Source organism: Lepidothrix coronata, unplaced genomic scaffold (genome assembly GCF_001604755.1).
Source record: "Lepidothrix coronata isolate B3197 unplaced genomic scaffold, Lepidothrix_coronata-1.0 Scaffold187, whole genome shotgun sequence".
NCBI classification, from domain to species: domain Eukaryota; kingdom Metazoa; phylum Chordata; class Aves; order Passeriformes; family Pipridae; genus Lepidothrix; species Lepidothrix coronata.
The window spans coordinates 569,293-585,750 of record NW_016690367.1 but is presented as its reverse complement, the minus strand read 5'-3'; the positions used below and the strand labels follow the sequence as shown (position 1 = coordinate 585,750).

At 56.4% G+C, this 16,458-nt stretch overlaps 2 protein-coding genes across 2 annotated transcripts; one reads left to right on the top strand and one right to left on the bottom strand.

Annotated features, from left to right (window-relative positions):
- Positions 1–254: 254 nt before the first annotated feature.
- TRNP1 (TMF1-regulated nuclear protein 1) lies at positions 255–761 on the bottom strand. The gene has a single exon (XM_017831000.1). It carries the CDS (start codon positions 759–761, stop codon positions 255–257), a length of 507 nt encoding a protein of 168 aa, XP_017686489.1.
- Positions 762–5,165: 4,404 nt separating this feature from the next.
- Positions 5,166–13,490, top strand: KDF1 (keratinocyte differentiation factor 1). Its single transcript, XM_017831146.1, has 5 exons — positions 5,166–5,201; positions 6,387–6,578; positions 8,594–9,704; positions 10,753–10,827; positions 11,478–13,490. Exons 3-5 carry the CDS (start codon positions 8,612–8,614, stop codon positions 11,558–11,560), a joined length of 1,251 nt encoding a protein of 416 aa, XP_017686635.1. The 5' UTR covers positions 5,166–5,201; positions 6,387–6,578; positions 8,594–8,611; the 3' UTR covers positions 11,561–13,490.
- Positions 13,491–16,458: the final 2,968 nt, after the last annotated feature.

Here is a 16,458-nt window from a genome sequence, read left to right as displayed (position 1 = left end):
TGTCTCACCAATCAGTCCCCCCTGGACCCCAGACCCCTCCAGCTCCCCAGACCCCCCCCACAGACCCCTCCAGCTCCATGGACCCCCCCCCCCCCGGATCTTCACCAATCAGACTCCCCAGGGCTCCTCGAAGCACTGGGTCCTCCCAGATCCTGCAGGGTCCCCCGACCCACCAAAGAACTTTCAGACCCCCCCCCAATCAAACCCCCTTAAGCACCCCAGCCCCCTTCACACCTCCCCGTCCCCCTCCCTCCCTACGCGGACCCGCGGGGCGCCGCCGGCAGCCGGCGCACGGGGGTCCCCGCGGCCGCCCCCCGCGCCCGGGACGGTGCCCAGGGCACGCAGCTGCGGAGGGCGCGGGCGGCGGCGAGGAGCGCGGCGGGCCGGGGGCGCGGGCGGCGGCGGAGCCCCTTCTGCAGCCGCTGGCTCTGGGCCGCCAGCGCCAGCTGTGCCTGTGCCACGCCGGCCCCGAGCCGGCCCAGGGTCTCTGCCCGGGCGGCCAGGCGGAGCTCTGCGTGCCGCAGGGCGCAGTGCACCTGCCACACGCGCCCCTCCAGCTCCGCCGCCGCCCGCCGCCGCCCCTCCGCCGCCACCAGCCGCCGCCGGGCCGCCGCCAGCTCCACCGCGCCGGGGCTGCTGCTGCCGCCGCCGCCGCCGCTCTCCGTGCCCGCCTCGGGGCCGCCGGGGCCGCCGCGGGACGGGCGCTGCGCGTCGCCGCGGGCGGGGCTCCGGGATGCCGGTGCCGCCGGTGATGCAGCCATGGGGAGCGGGAGCGGGAGAGGAGGGATGCGGCGGGGATATATAGCCCGGGGGCGGTGCTGGCGGCGGGTGGCTCGGCCCCGGCGGGGGCGGCTCCGGCAGCGGCTCCGCACCGGCAAAGGGGGGGTGGAGGGGTAGGGGAGGGACGCGCGACCCCGGAGCGGTGCGGTGCAGCCCGGGGGTCGGTACGGATCGGTACGGCACCGGTACGGGCTTGGTTCTGCACCGGCCCGGGATTCGGCATAGCCCGGTAGGGCACATTACCAGTATCGATACTGGCACGGCCTCAGCCTTGGTACGACACCGGGCTGGGCATGGCTCGGTATGGCCCTGTACAGACCCGGTACTGGCACCGGGCTGGGCATGGCTCGGTATGGCCCTGTACAGACCCGGTACTGGCACCGGGCTGGGCATTGCTCGGTATGGCCCTTTACAGCCCCAGTACTGGCACCGGCCTCTGTCCAACACTGGCCCCTTGCCCAGTACGGCATCGACACGGACTCGGTGCCAGCACTGACAGGACACCGGGATCGGTGTGGCCCGGTAGGGCACTGTCCCGGTGGCGTTACCAGTTTGTGGTGCCCTCGGGGGGCGCCGGTGGGTAATAGGGAGCTGGGGAGGGCTGGTATCACTGGGAAACGCTGAGACGGTTACTGAGGGGTCACTGGGAAAGGCTGGACCGGAAAAGGTTTCCTGGGGAGATTTACCGGGATGGATTAGTGGGGGAGGCTGGACTGTGAGGGGTTACTGGAACGGCTGGTTTGAGTCTGCAGCTCCTGAGAGAAGCAGTTGAGAAGGTCTTGGTGCTGTTTGAGGGATGCCGGTGCCTCTGCCTGGGGCAAGGAGAAGAGCAGGGGGCAGCCCCTTTCCCCACCCACCCACCGGGGCTGTGGCTGGGGTGTCCCATCCTGGGGTGCAGGGAATGTGACACCAGGACCGCGTGTCCGTGGTCGCAGGGCTGTCACGGCAACATCGCTGCCAATGTCTTTATCATTTGTACGGTGTTAATAGACCTGGGGGTGGGATGGCACGGGGAGGAGGCTGGAGAGGGAGGTGCCGCTGCCACCTTGCTCCCCCACAGGGTCTGGTTTTTGGGGTTCCTCCTGCCGGAATGCCATCCTCAGTAGCTGCATCTTCATGTGGGTGCGTGGGGTAAAACCTGCTCGTGTTTCACATCGCAGCAGCAGAGAGGATAAAAGGGATGACAGAAACCAGGTGCCGAGCTCTCATCCCACCCCCAAACCGGAGCAAAAGCCTAAGCTAAAAACAAAAACCCAGCCTAAATCTGTTCCGAGCAGAGCCACATCCAGGCCTGCAGTGGATGTCGCCCACGAAGCTGGTGACATTTTTTGCTTCCCTTACCTTAGGAGGAAAAATAAAACCCCATCTCTTGTGCTTTGCATCACATTCCTGCTCCTGCCAGGCTGCCACACGTCTGCCAGGCACCGGAGCGGCGTCAGCGGCCGCTGCGTCACTGCTCCAGCCCCCGCTGCCGGCTCGTCCCCGGCAGACACCGCACCCCCACCGCCCGGGGTCGGAGACACGGCCACGGCACCTCCTCAAGCCCTGCAGGCTGCATTCCAGGCTGTGGGAAAGCTGAAGTCTTCGTGTATCTGGTACAAATGCTGCTCCAAAACGGGGTGTGGGATTTGAGGGGGGCTGCTCCATCGTGGGGTCAAAGCTCTGCCCTTGCTCCCCGTGCCTAAAAATCTGTGGGGACAGGCAGGAATTTAACAGAACATCCTCCTATCCCGTTTTTTCTCTGCTTCCTTGGAACTTGGATCCCCAAGGGTACCTCCTGAAGGGAAAAAGGGCTGGGATCTGCCATGCTCTGAGCTCCCCCCCTTCCCCAAAAGTGAAACCTCTGAATTGCAGAGGTTGGAGTGATCTCAGGAGGTGCCTGTTTTGTCGTCACCTGCTCAGAAAATAATTGCTTTTTTTGGATCACCTCCCACGCCTGCGCTGCTTGTCACCTTCCCAGCTCCAGGCCCTGCTCCGGGGTGAGAAAAGGACATGGAAACAGGGAGCAGGGGGGAAAGGGGGGCTGGGTTTGTTGGGCAGTGAGGCTGAAGGTGACCATGTCCCCAGGCTGTCCCAGCACATCCCAGTGGTGAGCAGACAGCAGCTGGAAAAGGCAAACAGTAGGAAAATAAAAGAACTGCCCCTGCCCTGAAGTAAGTTAGTGACTGAGTCCCCAGAACCCTCTGGCACTGCAGGATCTCTGCCGGGGCTGACGAGCTATTAATGATTTAGCAGAGGAGGCTGCAATTAGCAGCGCTCAGAATAAACCTCGGTGATGCAAAAGCCCGGTGGGAGCTTTGTTCTCCCTCCCCTGTCAGTGCCCCTCTGCCAAGGCACCAACCACCGGGATGGGACACCAGGATGGGACCCCACCCTGCATCCCACCGCCAGCCCAGTCCCGGTATTCCTGCAGGGATGCAGGCAGCGGGAGGACACAGCCACGGGATGTGCACTGGCCTCGTCTCCAGCCTCTTTAAAGCCCCGCACTGGGATGTGCTCCAGAAAAACAAAGCCTTGTTACAGGCAGCAAATAATTAATGTTGCTGCCATATCTCCCAGCCTCTCTGCAGGTTTGTCCCCAGGTGTCCCAGTTACCAGGACAGGGGGGCCCAGGCGCTGGTCTCTCATCTTGACACAGTTTAAGGGAAGGAATCCTACGATGGATTAGTGGGAATGGGGGAGACCTCCAGGCCTTAGGGTGCCGGCCCCATTACCTGAGAGTTGAATGCCCTTCCCCCCACCCCTGCACGTCGTCCGGTGACCCCGCAAGGAGCACACACAGACCACCTGGGAGGGACGGACGAAAGAGGAAGTTTATTGTGGGGTCGGGGTTTATAAGGCTTTCAGGAGGGTCAAAAGGGGACCAATCACAAGTTCAGGGTCACACAGAAAAAACCATCAGGTAAAGGGTCGACAGCCAATAGGAAGGGGTTAACAAAGGACCAACGAGAAACACCTCCGGACACCTTCCCAGGACACCTTATGTGAGACAATAGCTTCACAGGGGGTGTCGGGGAGAGGGAGACAGTGGCACCGCAGAAAATACAAAAAACATGTTTAAACCACATTGAAAACTTCTGTTTCTATAACATTTGAGGTATTTTTCTCACCAGTCCGTCTCTGACAGGACTTTTTCCATCCTGCATACGGCAAATCCATTGCCACAGAATCCTGCATCAGGATTTCAGGTTTAAACCCCAGGACTCCTGGGTTGACCCAGCTCCCTGTCCCACCACCCTGGACCCAGCATCAGCAGTTTGGGACAGGGGAGGTGATGGGACACAGGGAAAAATTCGGGAGCTGAGTGGTTGTTGGTTCAGGGGGTCACACTGTGCTGCTCAGCTCATCCTGGAAGTGCCAGGCTGCATGGGACAGTGACAGGAGAGGTTTCATGGCCGGGATCTCTGCTCAAGGCAGCTGGCAGAGGAGAGGACACATTTCCAAGCAGTGCTGTGAGTTATCCACAAATGAAATCCCAGACGGGGAAACGACATCGGCTGGGCTTCAGTGCCAGAGGCTCGAATAAATAAACACTGTCTTTGTGCCCTTTAGAGAAGGAAAGAGACTCTTGGCATCATCCTTTAAACTGATTTCTCTCTTCTCTTTCCTCCTGGAAACTGGCAGCAGCCTCAGTGGACAGCTGTTGCCCTGCTGCCACCTTCCCAATGGGTTTCCATCCTTTTTTCCAAACCTTCAGGAAAGGATCCAACCCCCCCAACCCTTTGGGATAGGGATCCTTCAGGACAGGCATCCTTGGGGATGAGGATACATTGGGATAGGGATCCTTCAGGACAGAGATCCTTTGGGATAAGGATCCTTCAGGGCAAGGATCCTCAGAGATGCAGAGACATTGGGATAGGAATCCCTTGGAGCAGGGATTCTTGGGGATGAGGATACACTGGGATAGGGACACTTCAGGACAGGGAGCCTTGGGAATTAGGATCCATTGGATTAGAGATCCTTTACGACAGGGATCCTTGGGGTTGAGGATACATTGGAATGGGGATCCTTCAGGGCAGGGATCCTTGGAAATTAGGATACCTTGAGGCAGGGACAGGGATCCTTGAGGATGAGGATACACTGGGTTAGGGATCCTTCAAGACAGGGATCCTCGGGGATGGAGACCTTAAGGGTGGGGACGGGGACCCTCGGGGGAGCCGATCCCCGGGGAGCCAGCGCTGCTTCGGGACGCGGCCCGCTGGGGATGAGGCTGCTCGGCTGCTCTGACGCAGACCCCCGGGGGGCCGGGGGGAGGGATGTTCCCCGGGGGAGCGGCATTCCCGGCGGGATGGAGCGGCATTCCCGGCGGGATGGAGCCGCTTCGCCCGGCGCGCTCTGCTGTCCCTCGGCGCGGCCCGTCCGCGTCACGTGTCTCACCTGGCGCAGGTGAGGCGGGGCCGGACGGCGCTCCCGGCTCGCAGGTAAAGCCGGGCGGGGGGACCCGGCCCGGCCCCGGCCCGGCCCCGACCCCCGGCCCCGACCCCACCCCCGGCCCCGGCATCAGCCCCGGCCCCGCCGCCCACCCCGCCGGCACCGCCCGGCGCTGCCCGGCGCCCCCCGGCCCGGGGGCAGCGCAGGCCGCGACCGGCACGGAGGGAGGGAGGGAGGGACAGCGGGATATCCCATCCCCGCCCCGGGGATCCCGTCACACACCCGCCCCGCCGAGCCCCCCGCGCCCCTCGGCTCCGTCCCCCCGCCAGGGCGGCTTCGCCCTCCCCGTGCGCCCCGGGCTCCCCCGGCACAGGGACCCCCGGTTCCCCCACCGCAAGGTTTGGGGACATCCCCCCCATTGCCCCCGGCTCTCCCTGGCACTCCCTCGCCTTTCGCTTCCCGCTGCTCCCGGACCTTCCCCGCCCTGGCCGCGGGGGATGGTGTCGGGGCACTCCCGGGGGGCTGGTGGTGGTGGGAGCTCTCCCCGCGGGTTTTTGGGGTCTCCGTGGTCCCTGCTGGGGTCGGCTTGGCTTTCCAGGGATGGAAAACTTCAGTGGGAAGTGGGGCAGGACCCAGCGCGGGGCAGGGCAGGCCGGGCTGGGATGGGGCTGTCCCTGCTGCCAGCTTTTCCTCTCCCCAAAAATCCCCTGTTTGGAGGACATCAGGTGGCCCAGGGTAGGCAGAGGGAGCTCTGTTTAGTGCCCAGGCAGGTCTCCCCCTTCCTTCTCCTTCAGCTGGGAGAAAGAAGGGCCAAATTTTGTTTCCCTGTGACATGGTGGAGTCTTGGCTGTCAGCTGGTTTTGGGCCAGGGGCACAGGGAGGCATTTGGTGAGAGGCAGTTCCTCGGCTGGGCTGTTTAGATCCCAAATAGTTGAGAGGGAGGATCCAGCAGCAGAGGGAAGATGCTGGATCCACATTACTCTGGGCCAGGATCTCCATCACTGCCTGGTGTCAGCAGACAGAACAGGAGCTTTACAGAGCAGCTTTCAGCTCCTGGCAAAGCTGCTTAGAAAATTCCACAGGGTTAAGACAAGTTGTATCTCTGTGTAAACCCTGTCTCCTGAACTCAGGAGACATTCCCTGGCTTCCAGCAACACCAGCAATACTGTTATTGTCAAACCCATGTGTAAATTAAGGAGGTTCACAACTTAATTTAGCTTTTTTTTTTTTTTTAGAACTTCACAAAGAAATCCTGTCCTGTGAACAATGAAGATCTTAGACCCGGGCTAACTCTTAGAGGTGCAAACCCTTTTTGAATCCTTCCTTGCTGCTCTGGAGCAGATGCTGAGGCTCTTTGGAGGGACCTTCTCCAGTCTCACACGGCGCCTGCGTGACGGCAGAGGAAGCAACGAGAGAGTCACGACCCTGTGAGTATCACTTGGATGTGGATTTTGGTCTGAGCTCTTGTTTATGGCTGTGGGTTTCAGGCCACCCTGTTGCCTGTGCTAGAGAAGCTGCTGGATTGAGGAGCTGTGTCTTGTCCATGCTCCCAGGGGACTTTTCCATGTGATCCAGTGGCTGCAGAAACATGACCTGTGATGGGAAGGGGCGAGCCCAGGACTCTGACAGGTCCCTGTCTCTGACACGTGTCCCTGCAGCTCTTTTTCATACTCTTCCTTGTGTCCAAGATGCTCTGAAATTTCAGAACATCGTGTATTGTTATATAAGTGAGTGTTGCTGTTGGCACAGAGAACACAGGGTGTTGTGTTGCTGTGATACAAGTGAGCAGTGCAGATGTTGGATCTCTTCCTGAGGCCTCAGGATGAAGAGAAACTTCCCAGTAATCCGCTCTGTCCTCAGTGCAGCTCAAATGTTTTTGGCCTGTTTTTAAATTTTGAACAAATGATGAAGCTGAGGAAAAACACTTTGTTGTTCTGAAGAGAAAGCAATCAAAACTCTCCACTGATGCTGAGGTGAGGGAGCTCTGCCTGCTCAGCACTGAAGTTGCAGCATCTGGGGCTTTTTATTTAACATATTGCCCAGGAATGTGCAGAGGAAGCTCCTGGGATGAATTTTTATAAGGTAACAGAGCCAAAATATTCCTGGAAAGCAGCGATGTGCTGTAACTGCCTGGCTTTCAGTCTGGGCCTGTTCCTTTGTGGAGAAAATGTTTCTATTTGTTTAAAAAAACAGAGGATAAAGAGGCAATGCTCTAACAAGGTCAGACAGATTTATTTATTCATGCTTGAGGTGCCCTATAGAAAGTCTATAGCAGAGCAACAAGGACAGTATTAAAACGTTTAAGCTATGGCTGGGCTCTCATTGCTTATTAATTACCCTAATTAGTGTTTAAAAGGATCTCTTGGGGGTGAAAGCAGTGTTAGCCAAGAAGCTTGGAAACCATGGAGAATTTAGGGGCCCACCACAGCCTGGGATAAAGGCAGCAGCAATAGAAGTGGAGAGTGACAGCCTTGACCCGACTCAGCATCGCCCAGTGCCGAGCTTTAATAATAAAAAGATTAATAACAGGGAGAATTAACATGCCAAGCTCTGATTGTTGGCTCTGTGGAGATAAACTGTGACAGTGGATGCTGTAAAAGCAGTTTACTCCTGCGTGCAGACCTGGAGCAGTCGTGTTGGTAACAAGGGAAACAGTTGAGCAGAGTCTGATGTGGGATCTCTGTAGTAGGGCTTGTAAAGGTTTTGCTCCCTTGAGGAGTGATTTGAGACCAACTTGTTGACAAGACCTTTTCCTTGATCCAGATGAAGACATCGGGTTTTCACAGGGAAGTGTTTGACACGACCCAACCTTAGCATGACTGGCAAAAATCATTAGTGTTAGTAATGCCAGCATTGCTAAATCCCCTGAATTTAAATAGCACCAAATAATGTGGAGTCTGAATTGGCAGCTTGCATAATGATGGATTGCTTGTCATCTCCTCCTGGGCACAGATGTGTTTTGAAATGGATAAGCGCTGTCAGGGCCCAACCTAATCCTAAGGAATGCGAGACAAAGGGGAGTTGTTTAAAAAAAGATACTTTCCCTTTGGAGCCTGTCAGCTCCAAGCTCCACCTCCAGCTGTGCTGAGTTTATTGCTCTGGAGCCTGACTCCCAGCTGCTTCGAGGAAACCTCTTCTGAAGGTTACAAGGATTTTGATGTCTTAAAATAGTCCTTTTAAAGTATATATCTTCTGGTTTGAGCGTCTACCAAAAGGAAGCAGAGCTTGAGTAGTCGGAGAGCCCCGAAACAGGGGCTGGATTCCCCCTCTGTGCCACAAGTGGGAACAGCGTGAGTCCCAAGGAGAGACATCCCTGTGAAAACCGAAATGTTGAATCTGAGAGTCACTGAGTTTGACTGTCGGGCCCCTCTGTGCTGATGGGCAGCTCGCTGAGGTGGGGCTGGTGACGAAAGCTGTGACTTGAGCCCTCCCTGTTCCGCAGGTGCCCGAGTGCTGAGCCATGCTGGGCCGGAAAACACGACTCCCCCAGGACCTGAACAGCCACCGCCAGCTGAACCAGTCCTGCCAGGAGGCCGTGCCCCTGCGGACCCGGGCGGCCAAGGACACAGATGTCAGCTTGGAGGTGTTCAGTGGCTCCACGTCGGAGATCAAGCCCGGCCGCAGCCGAGCCCAGCAGATGCGGGACAGGAAAGGGCGCAAAGCTGAGCTCAAAGACTCCAACGGCAGAGAGGCAGAGACAATTACCTTTATCTCTGCCACAGCGGAGGCTCCCCCAAACCAGAGCTTTTGCTGTTCCTTTCTGTCTCAGACCTGGAACACGTACAAGGCTATTTTCTGTTGTATAGTGACCTGTGGGGGCTGCTTCCAGGACTGCAGTGTCTGTGTCCCCTACCCGGGGCCCACCGAGACCTCCACTGAGGATGGAAAGAACGGAGACTATAACGGGCGGCTGCCAAACAGCCCCACCAACGTCTCTCCCGCTGAGAAGAACGGGAACCAGATAAAAAAGTCCAGCGTGGGCAGCAGTTTCAGTTACCCGGATGTGAAGCTGAAGGGCATTCCTGTCTACCAAAACAGGAGCCCCAGCCACCAGCTGGAATCGGATTCCTGCTGCAAGGAGCTGCTGGAGAAGCCCTTCAGGAACAGCATAGAAAAGCCGCCGCTCCCCAGCAGCCACCGGAGCTCGGAGGAGTATTATTCCTTCCACGAGTCTGATGTGGACATCAGTGAGCTGAATGGCTCCATGTCCAGCAGGCAGATCGATGTCCTGATCTTCAAGAAGCTGACGGAGCTCTTCAGCGTCCACCAGATCGACGAGCTGGCCAAGTGCACCTCGGACACCGTCTTCCTGGAGAAGACCAACAAGATCTCGGACCTCATCAACAGCATAACTCAGGACTACAACCTGGACGAGCAGGATGCCGAGTGCAGGCTGGTCCGAGGCATCATCCGCATCAGCACCCGCAAGAGCAGGGTCCGGCCCCACATTTCCATCCCAGCCAGCCAGAGCCACGAGGAGAAGTCCAGCCGGGGCAACGCGCCCGACAGCGGCAACGAGACGATGCTGGAGTCCATGGTCATGAGCCAGGATGGTATGTGGGGTCCCTGGGTGTTGCTGCTTTGCTCGGTTGTTTTGCCCAAGCCACGGAGATGTGGCTGTGGAGCGGGGTTGAGAGCTGTTGTTGTCTGTCCTCAGGGTGGGCTTCAGCTCATTTTCTTTAGCAGCACAGATGAATACAGAACTGTGTAGGTATATGTATGTATTTTGATCCATGGCACATATTTCAGGTTTCTGTGCCTCTGATAAAGTACATCTGTACCTGCATTGCTGCAGCAGCTGTGCTCTCAATTCGTTATTTTGCAAGGCTTAAAATGTACGGGTTAATTTGCTTTCCTGGGATGTGTGAATGGAGGTCCTTATGGAGACCTCTGCCTCTCACCCTCACTGTGTTGTGCCTTTCTTGAGCATATCTTTCCCTGCCAGTGAGGTTTGTGCTGAGCAATAGAAGGGCTTATGCTGCTGCTGCAGTGATTCTGCCTTTCCTCTGCACCTCTAAGCGAGGCACAAAGACCGTGAGTCAAACTGAACTGGTATGACCAGATGAGCTGCTTGTGCCAGGGGATGTCCAGTTACTCAGCTGGCTCTGTCCCGTGTGCTACCTGTCTAATGCCACCCTTAGACTACTGTGACAGCATCTCCTCCGAGCTGAGACCTCCTCCACATGGTAAATATCCCTGCAAAGACAAGGGAAGGGCTGTCCCACAGTGCCAGTGCCTCCTGGTTGTTCCAGGGCTGCAGCCTGAAGTGCCCGACCTCCAGAACAGGTTGTAAGAGAGTTTGTTGTAGAAAGACCTTGGAAAGCTGGGTGTGGGGGGCAAGGAGACATCCAGCAGTAACAGAGGAATCCGAGTGTGTGTTGTGCTTCCCAGGTTAGGAGGGAGGCTGCTGTTCCTTCCTGGTGTTTAAGGACCACACAGCTCAGGTTACCGGGAAATGGTGGAAGCAGTGGGAAGAACCAGACTCAGCCTCTCCTGTTCCCTGAGGGTGGTGCCTCGTGGAGATCCCCGTGTTCCCTGACAGGGCTCCTTGCTGCTGAGTCATCCTTTCCTGTCTCAGGCCCTCTTGGTTTTTCGTTCCAGATTTGGCCGTGCAAATATCGGAAGAAACGCCGGCAGATGTGATGGCCCGGAATATGAGGCGGCACAGCAGCGCAGGTAACGGACCTGGAGGGGGGCCTGGGCTGCAGGGGCATCACAGCAGTGAGGGGGATGCCCTGAACCTCCCCTATTTCACGTGCCTCCAGTTTCCACCCTCCACAAAGGCTGAGCTGACCCTGCCCTTCAGATTCCCCTCAGTTCTCTTGGGCTTCGGGAGCGACGGGAGCTCAGGAGACTCCCTGGGTTGGTGGGTCCTTCTGAAAAGGATTGAAATCCAAGTATGGGGCATTCTCTGTCCTTCCACGGTATTCGTCCTGGGAGCTTTCAGTCTCTGTGTGCCTTGACAAAGTTTGGGGCTGTATTTGGGGTGTGACTGCCGAAGGTCACAGCTGGGTGAGACTTGGGAACAAAAGGAACTGTGCAAAAGGGAAGCAGGGGAGAGTGATGGGCTGTCCCCCTGAGCTCTGATCCTCCCAAAAAGCAGCCCAGGGCTAAAGGACAAGTTTCCACCTGCATAATAACAGATCTGTCCTAGGAGATGGCTACAATACAGGCAGGGTTGTTCCCTGCCCGTGGGCTTTTTGTGGCTTTCTCCTCCCTCATGATACACAAAGCCTTTTGTGGCAGCTCCTTCCCCACCTGCCAGGTGCTCCACTGCTGTGCTTCACCCTGGCTAATGTCACCATCTCTTCTCTCTTCTCTCCAAGGCTCTCCAACAAGCAGAGATTCCTCTTTCCAAGACACAGAGACTGACTCGTCTGGGGCACCTCTGCTTCAGGTGTATTGTTAAAGGACCCAGGCAGCAGGCAGGCATTCCAGGGCTTTGCTGCAGTCACATTCCTCCTCTTTCCGTATGGAATGTGCTAGGCCACTTTTTTTCCCCCCCTCAGTCTACCCTGATCCTTTATTGAAGCCAAATTCCTCCTGCTGCCTGAATTTCACCGGATATTTTGGGGTTTTTTTGGACAATGTAGAACATCAAGGAGGAGAACTGCGGAGCTAATGAACTTGGGAGGCGGAGTGTGTGCCCAGGGAGGAGAAGATGGACAAGGAAGTATCAGATGACTCGTGCCTCCGTGATTTCTGTAAATCATGTTGAGCTCCAACAGCCTCAGTGGCCCAGCCCTTTCCCTGCTTTGGGGATCTGTTGTACAGTTCTTGCTTCCTGGCACTGCCTGAGTTAACTTGGGTGGGGAATAACTGAGTGGTGTCTCTGTGTTGGTGCTGATACTGAGGCTCTAGAGACCCAAATCCCTCTCTAGGGACCCAAATCTCTCTTTAAAGTGGCTGGGTTGGTCCCAAAAAGAACCTGTGTGCTCCACCCATGGTGTTTGCAGTAGCCAGATCTGCCTTCTCCCTGCTGACCCTTGGTGTCATCTCCTGCTGCCTTGTGAGGAGAAGGTTCAGGTAAAGGGGTTAATTTAATTTTTGGCCTCTTGGTGTGTCTCCTGAGACACGGGAGGTGGGATGGCTGCTCAGCTGCTTCCTTCACCCCCCCGAGCAGACCATGGGCATCAGCTCTGCCAGCCTGATGTGAACTAAAGCTGTGAGGTGTTCCCAGGTGCACACACTGACCTGTGACTTCCCTGCCAGTCACAGCTCTTCCTCACTCCTCTGCCAAGCCCTCCACGTTTCCCATCACAGTGGGCAAGCCTGAAACCAGGGCTGTGGCAGGTGAGGGAAATAGTTTGTCTTTAACTTCTTGTGTTTGCTAGAAAATGCCTTAAAAGTGGCTTGGTTTGAAAGGAAAGGCTCCTGAGAGAGTCTGCAGAGGGTTTGTGAGGCACTGCTGGTCCTTTCCTTCCCCTCAGCACCTTCTCCTTCCCTTTGCTCCTCTCCACCAGGCAGTGGGAAGCAGGAGATGGGGCGTTGCTACCCCCAGGGCACAGTGCCAGGTGACCTTGAGGGCTGCAGCACTGCAGCAGGAGGAAGCTGGATCTGTGGTGTTGCCACTTGGTTGTTTATCAGAAAGTAAACACGTGCAGCCACGGGACTTGTTTATACTTTTGGGTGTCCTTGGACATGAATAGAAAACACTTGGTTGAATTTACCAGCCATAGAATGAACTGGTTTTGGGGGAGAGGGAACCCAAAATAGGGCCTGTGCTTTGGTGTGGACCATGTTTTTGTGCCTTTGTTTGACTGGAATGCGCTTTAATTGGACTGAAAGGTGCCTTAATTGAACTGAAATGTGCCTTAGTTGAATCGAAATGTGCCTTTATTTCACAGCCTGTGATTACTCTTTGGAAGGTTGGGTAGAGGGGAAGGATTTAATCCCTCTCTTGAGCAACCAGGCTTATTTAAGAGGGGAGAGACTGAGCCTCAGATTTGGCTTCCCCTCCCTGCTTTGTGTTTAAAGCTGTTGGTTTGTGAAAAGCCCAGTTTGTACAAGAAGACTTGAAGCAAGGCCGGGCTGGGACTCCCAGAAGAGCCGTGTGTGGTCACCTCCTTCCGTACGGACGGACCCGCCTGGTTTCTGCTTCCCAGTGGATTGTTTGGACGTTATAATTTGGACAAGTTTACTCAAACCTGTGCACTGGGGCTCAGCACAGGTCATGCTGACACAACAGCAGCTCTGTGGGCTGTGCTTTGGAGACGAGGGGTGAGCTGGACTTGCAACGAGCTGCGACCACTGGAGCAGGTGAAATAGTCTGTGTGTGAAGAGTGAATGTGTGGGGATTAAGCTTACAAAAAAAACCCAAAAAAACAACCCCCTCCCTCCCCAAAACCCCCCCAAAAACTGACTAAGAGGAAGATTTTCAACTCGATGGTTCCTGAAGCTGGTTCACCTGTGGTGTCTTATGGGATTCTTTTGCACTCCTTGGCCTTAAATGTTCTGATTTGGTCTTTTTTATAAAGTAAAAGACGTGCTCTTTGCCTGTGCTGTGTCCTTCACCTTCCTGCTCGCATCAGTCCGGGAATCCTGGGTGGCTGATTCTTGCTTTGCCAGGTAGACAAAGATCTTTCCATCCATTTGGCAGCTCCAGGGGGATTGTTCAAAGGGCTGAATGCCAGGATGGTGCCTGGCTGCAAATTAAGGAGCCTCTGGGGAAATCCCCGTTGGCATGCAGGGAAACCTGGACCTTCCCTGAGGGTTGATGCTGGAACTGAGCTCTTGAAAACCTGAGCCTGGGGCCAGAATTTCCATCTTGTCCCTGTGATGTCACCAGGCCTTGGTAGGAAGTGCAGGAATCACTCGGGAGCTGCTGCTGTCCCTGATGTCTGGGCAGGATCAGCTCGGGGAGGGAGGTTGGCTCAGCCTCTGACCCTGTGACTTGAAGGACCAGTTCTGCGCTTCCCAATTTCACTACAAAAGCTCAGGATAACCTGCAGAGCTTCATTCCCTCCTGCCCTGACCTTCCCTCGCCCTCCCAGGGCAGAGTACGGGGGTGTGGGTGGGTTCTCCCCCTGGTGCACAGGACCAACTCCAGAGATGTGTTTCCTGGAAGGATTTCAAAGCCATGAACAGGTAAGTGCTGCCTTCTCTCAGCTGGGAAGGGTCTCTGGAGATGGATCCCTCTGAGGGATCCATGTACTGCCCAGCCTGAGCCAACCCACATTGTTTCCCAGGGATTGGCTGAAGGCAGCTTGGGAACTCTGCAGGGAATGGCTGCAGGAGTGTTAAAGAAATTCCTTTTCCTCACCCACACCCTGAACTGCTGAATTATTTATTTCCGTGTGGCTTAGACCTTGGAAAGCAGATGGATGGACCCTAATTCCTCACAGCCTGCTCCTTGTAGTAACAGTGGAGCTGAGGCTCCTCCTAAAACTAAGCAGTAACATTAAATAGTGTCTGCTTCCCTCCTTGGGGTTTTGCTCTTCCATCACTCTTCCCAAAGCAGCCCTGCAGTTTGGGATATTTCCCAAATGGTCTGAGCTGCAGTAGTCATTAATAGAAGCTGAGCCAATAGCTGCTGTTGGAAAAGGGAAAAAAAAAAAAGGCTGGGGAAAACTTCTACCCTATGGAAAACTCTCTGCAGAGCTTGTGTGCCTGCAAGGTTTTGCTTTTAGAGAAGGGGCACAGGGGAGGGACCCCGGGCAGGCAGGTGAGGAGCTTGGGATGTGCCAGCAGCTCCGGCTCCGGCGGGTGGCAGCACCAAAACAGCTTCTCCAGGTGACCTGGCACAGGTGTGGAAAGACAAAGGGACCTTTATCACCTGTCAGCCTCCAGCAGGGCCATTCCCAGCCTCGGGAAACATCTGCGGGGAGCCAGGACAAGGATGTGTTTGTAGGGTTTGGATCCCAGTGTCCCTCGTGGTGCTCAGCATTCCCCTGCTCCGTGGTCTCCAGTAACCCGGACTGAGGTGAGGCTTTGCATTCTTTAAGACAGTTGAGCATTGTCAGAGCCTGGTTTATTCCAGGGGGAACTGCCTTTGGAAGCAAAAGGGTGCTCCTGATTCACCTTGGCCTGGGGGGGGAAGTCTGTGGCAGCGGGGTGTTTGCAGAGGACAAGGCCATCGGGAGAAACACCTTCTGTTCCGCTGGCCCCAGGGGCTGAAGTCCAGGGATAGCACTGGGATCAGCTGGGTTCACAAACACGGCCCAGGCCATTCACCCCCGCGGGGTTCGGAGCAGCAGCGATGGCCTCGTTCTCCCAGGGCTGTTTGCCTTCTCCTTTTATCTCCCTGAAAGGCCAAATGACACTCCTTCACCCCAAAAAACCCTTCCCGGGGGGTTCCTGTCGCTGCCTTTTCTCTTTGCCTTCTCTCAGCTGCCTCCTGCGAGTGACACCAGATCCCAGTGCCACCTGGAACCAGCAAATTTGGGATTTTCACAGTTGTTACTCCCAACCCTGCAGTGCCTGAGGACAGAACAGCCCCAGGATTTTGGGGCTGGGAACACTGAGGGAGCTCTGGACTTGGAACAGGCTGCTCCCACCGTGCTGCCAGATCCAGGCAGCTGCCAACCGTCGGGAAAAGGTCGGGCTTGAGGCTCCTGGTGCTGGATACAGGGCTGAGGAGGAAACGGGGAAATAACAAAGCTACAGGTTGGGCTGGGGGTGGTGCCATGGACTCTGCTGGTTTATGACTGCCCTGGTGCCTGCCTGTGCTTGTCCCTTAGGAGGGGCTGGATGCGGATCCTGCTGCAGGTGCAGAGCCCAGCCCTGTTCCTCCATCTCCAGCACCTCCAGGGAGCAGCAGCAGCGCCCTGACGGAGCTGAGAGCGGGGTGAAGCTCGTCACACGCCCCAGGACAGCTCAGCCCTTCCAGCTCACCTGCCCCACGCCCCAGGGTTCTGTGCAGACGCTGGCAGGGAGCTCATTCTGGGGCTAAAATCTTCAAACCCAGCATGGGCTGGCTTTTTTATGGAAAGGGGAGACCCTGTTGTTTTATCAAGGCCAAACCATGGACAGGCAGGTGTGTGTAGGAGAACCTGGAGAACTCCAGAGGCAGCTGCTCCAACCCAGGCCCTTGCTCACCCTCAAGGTCATGCTCAGCTGGGTGGGGGCTGTTTTTTGACCCCAAGAACCTATAAAACTGGCAAAGTGTTGTACTCCTCAAAAAAATACTACCCACCACCACCACACCAGGTGCAGTGCCAGGCTGGACTTTGCCCAAGCAGGATTTGTGACTGCTCCCCTCAGGTAGGAGGTGGAAATGTTTCAGGGAGGCAGAGGGAAGAACCACAGGAGCAGGATCTGGGACAGCCTGGGATCTGGGACAGCCTGGACTGACAGAGCCCAGGATTC

Coding starts and splice junctions, on each gene's coding strand:
- KDF1 (XM_017831146.1), top strand. CDS start 8,612: ATGCTGGGCCGGAAAACACGACTCCCCCAGGACCTGAACAGCCACCGC. Junction 9,705..10,752: donor CATGGTCATGAGCCAGGATG/GTATGTGGGGTC, acceptor TTTTCGTTCCAG/ATTTGGCCGTGCAAATATCG. Junction 10,828..11,477: donor GAGGCGGCACAGCAGCGCAG/GTAACGGACCTG, acceptor CTTCTCTCCAAG/GCTCTCCAACAAGCAGAGAT.
- TRNP1 (XM_017831000.1), bottom strand. CDS start 761: ATGGCTGCATCACCGGCGGCACCGGCATCCCGGAGCCCCGCCCGCGGC.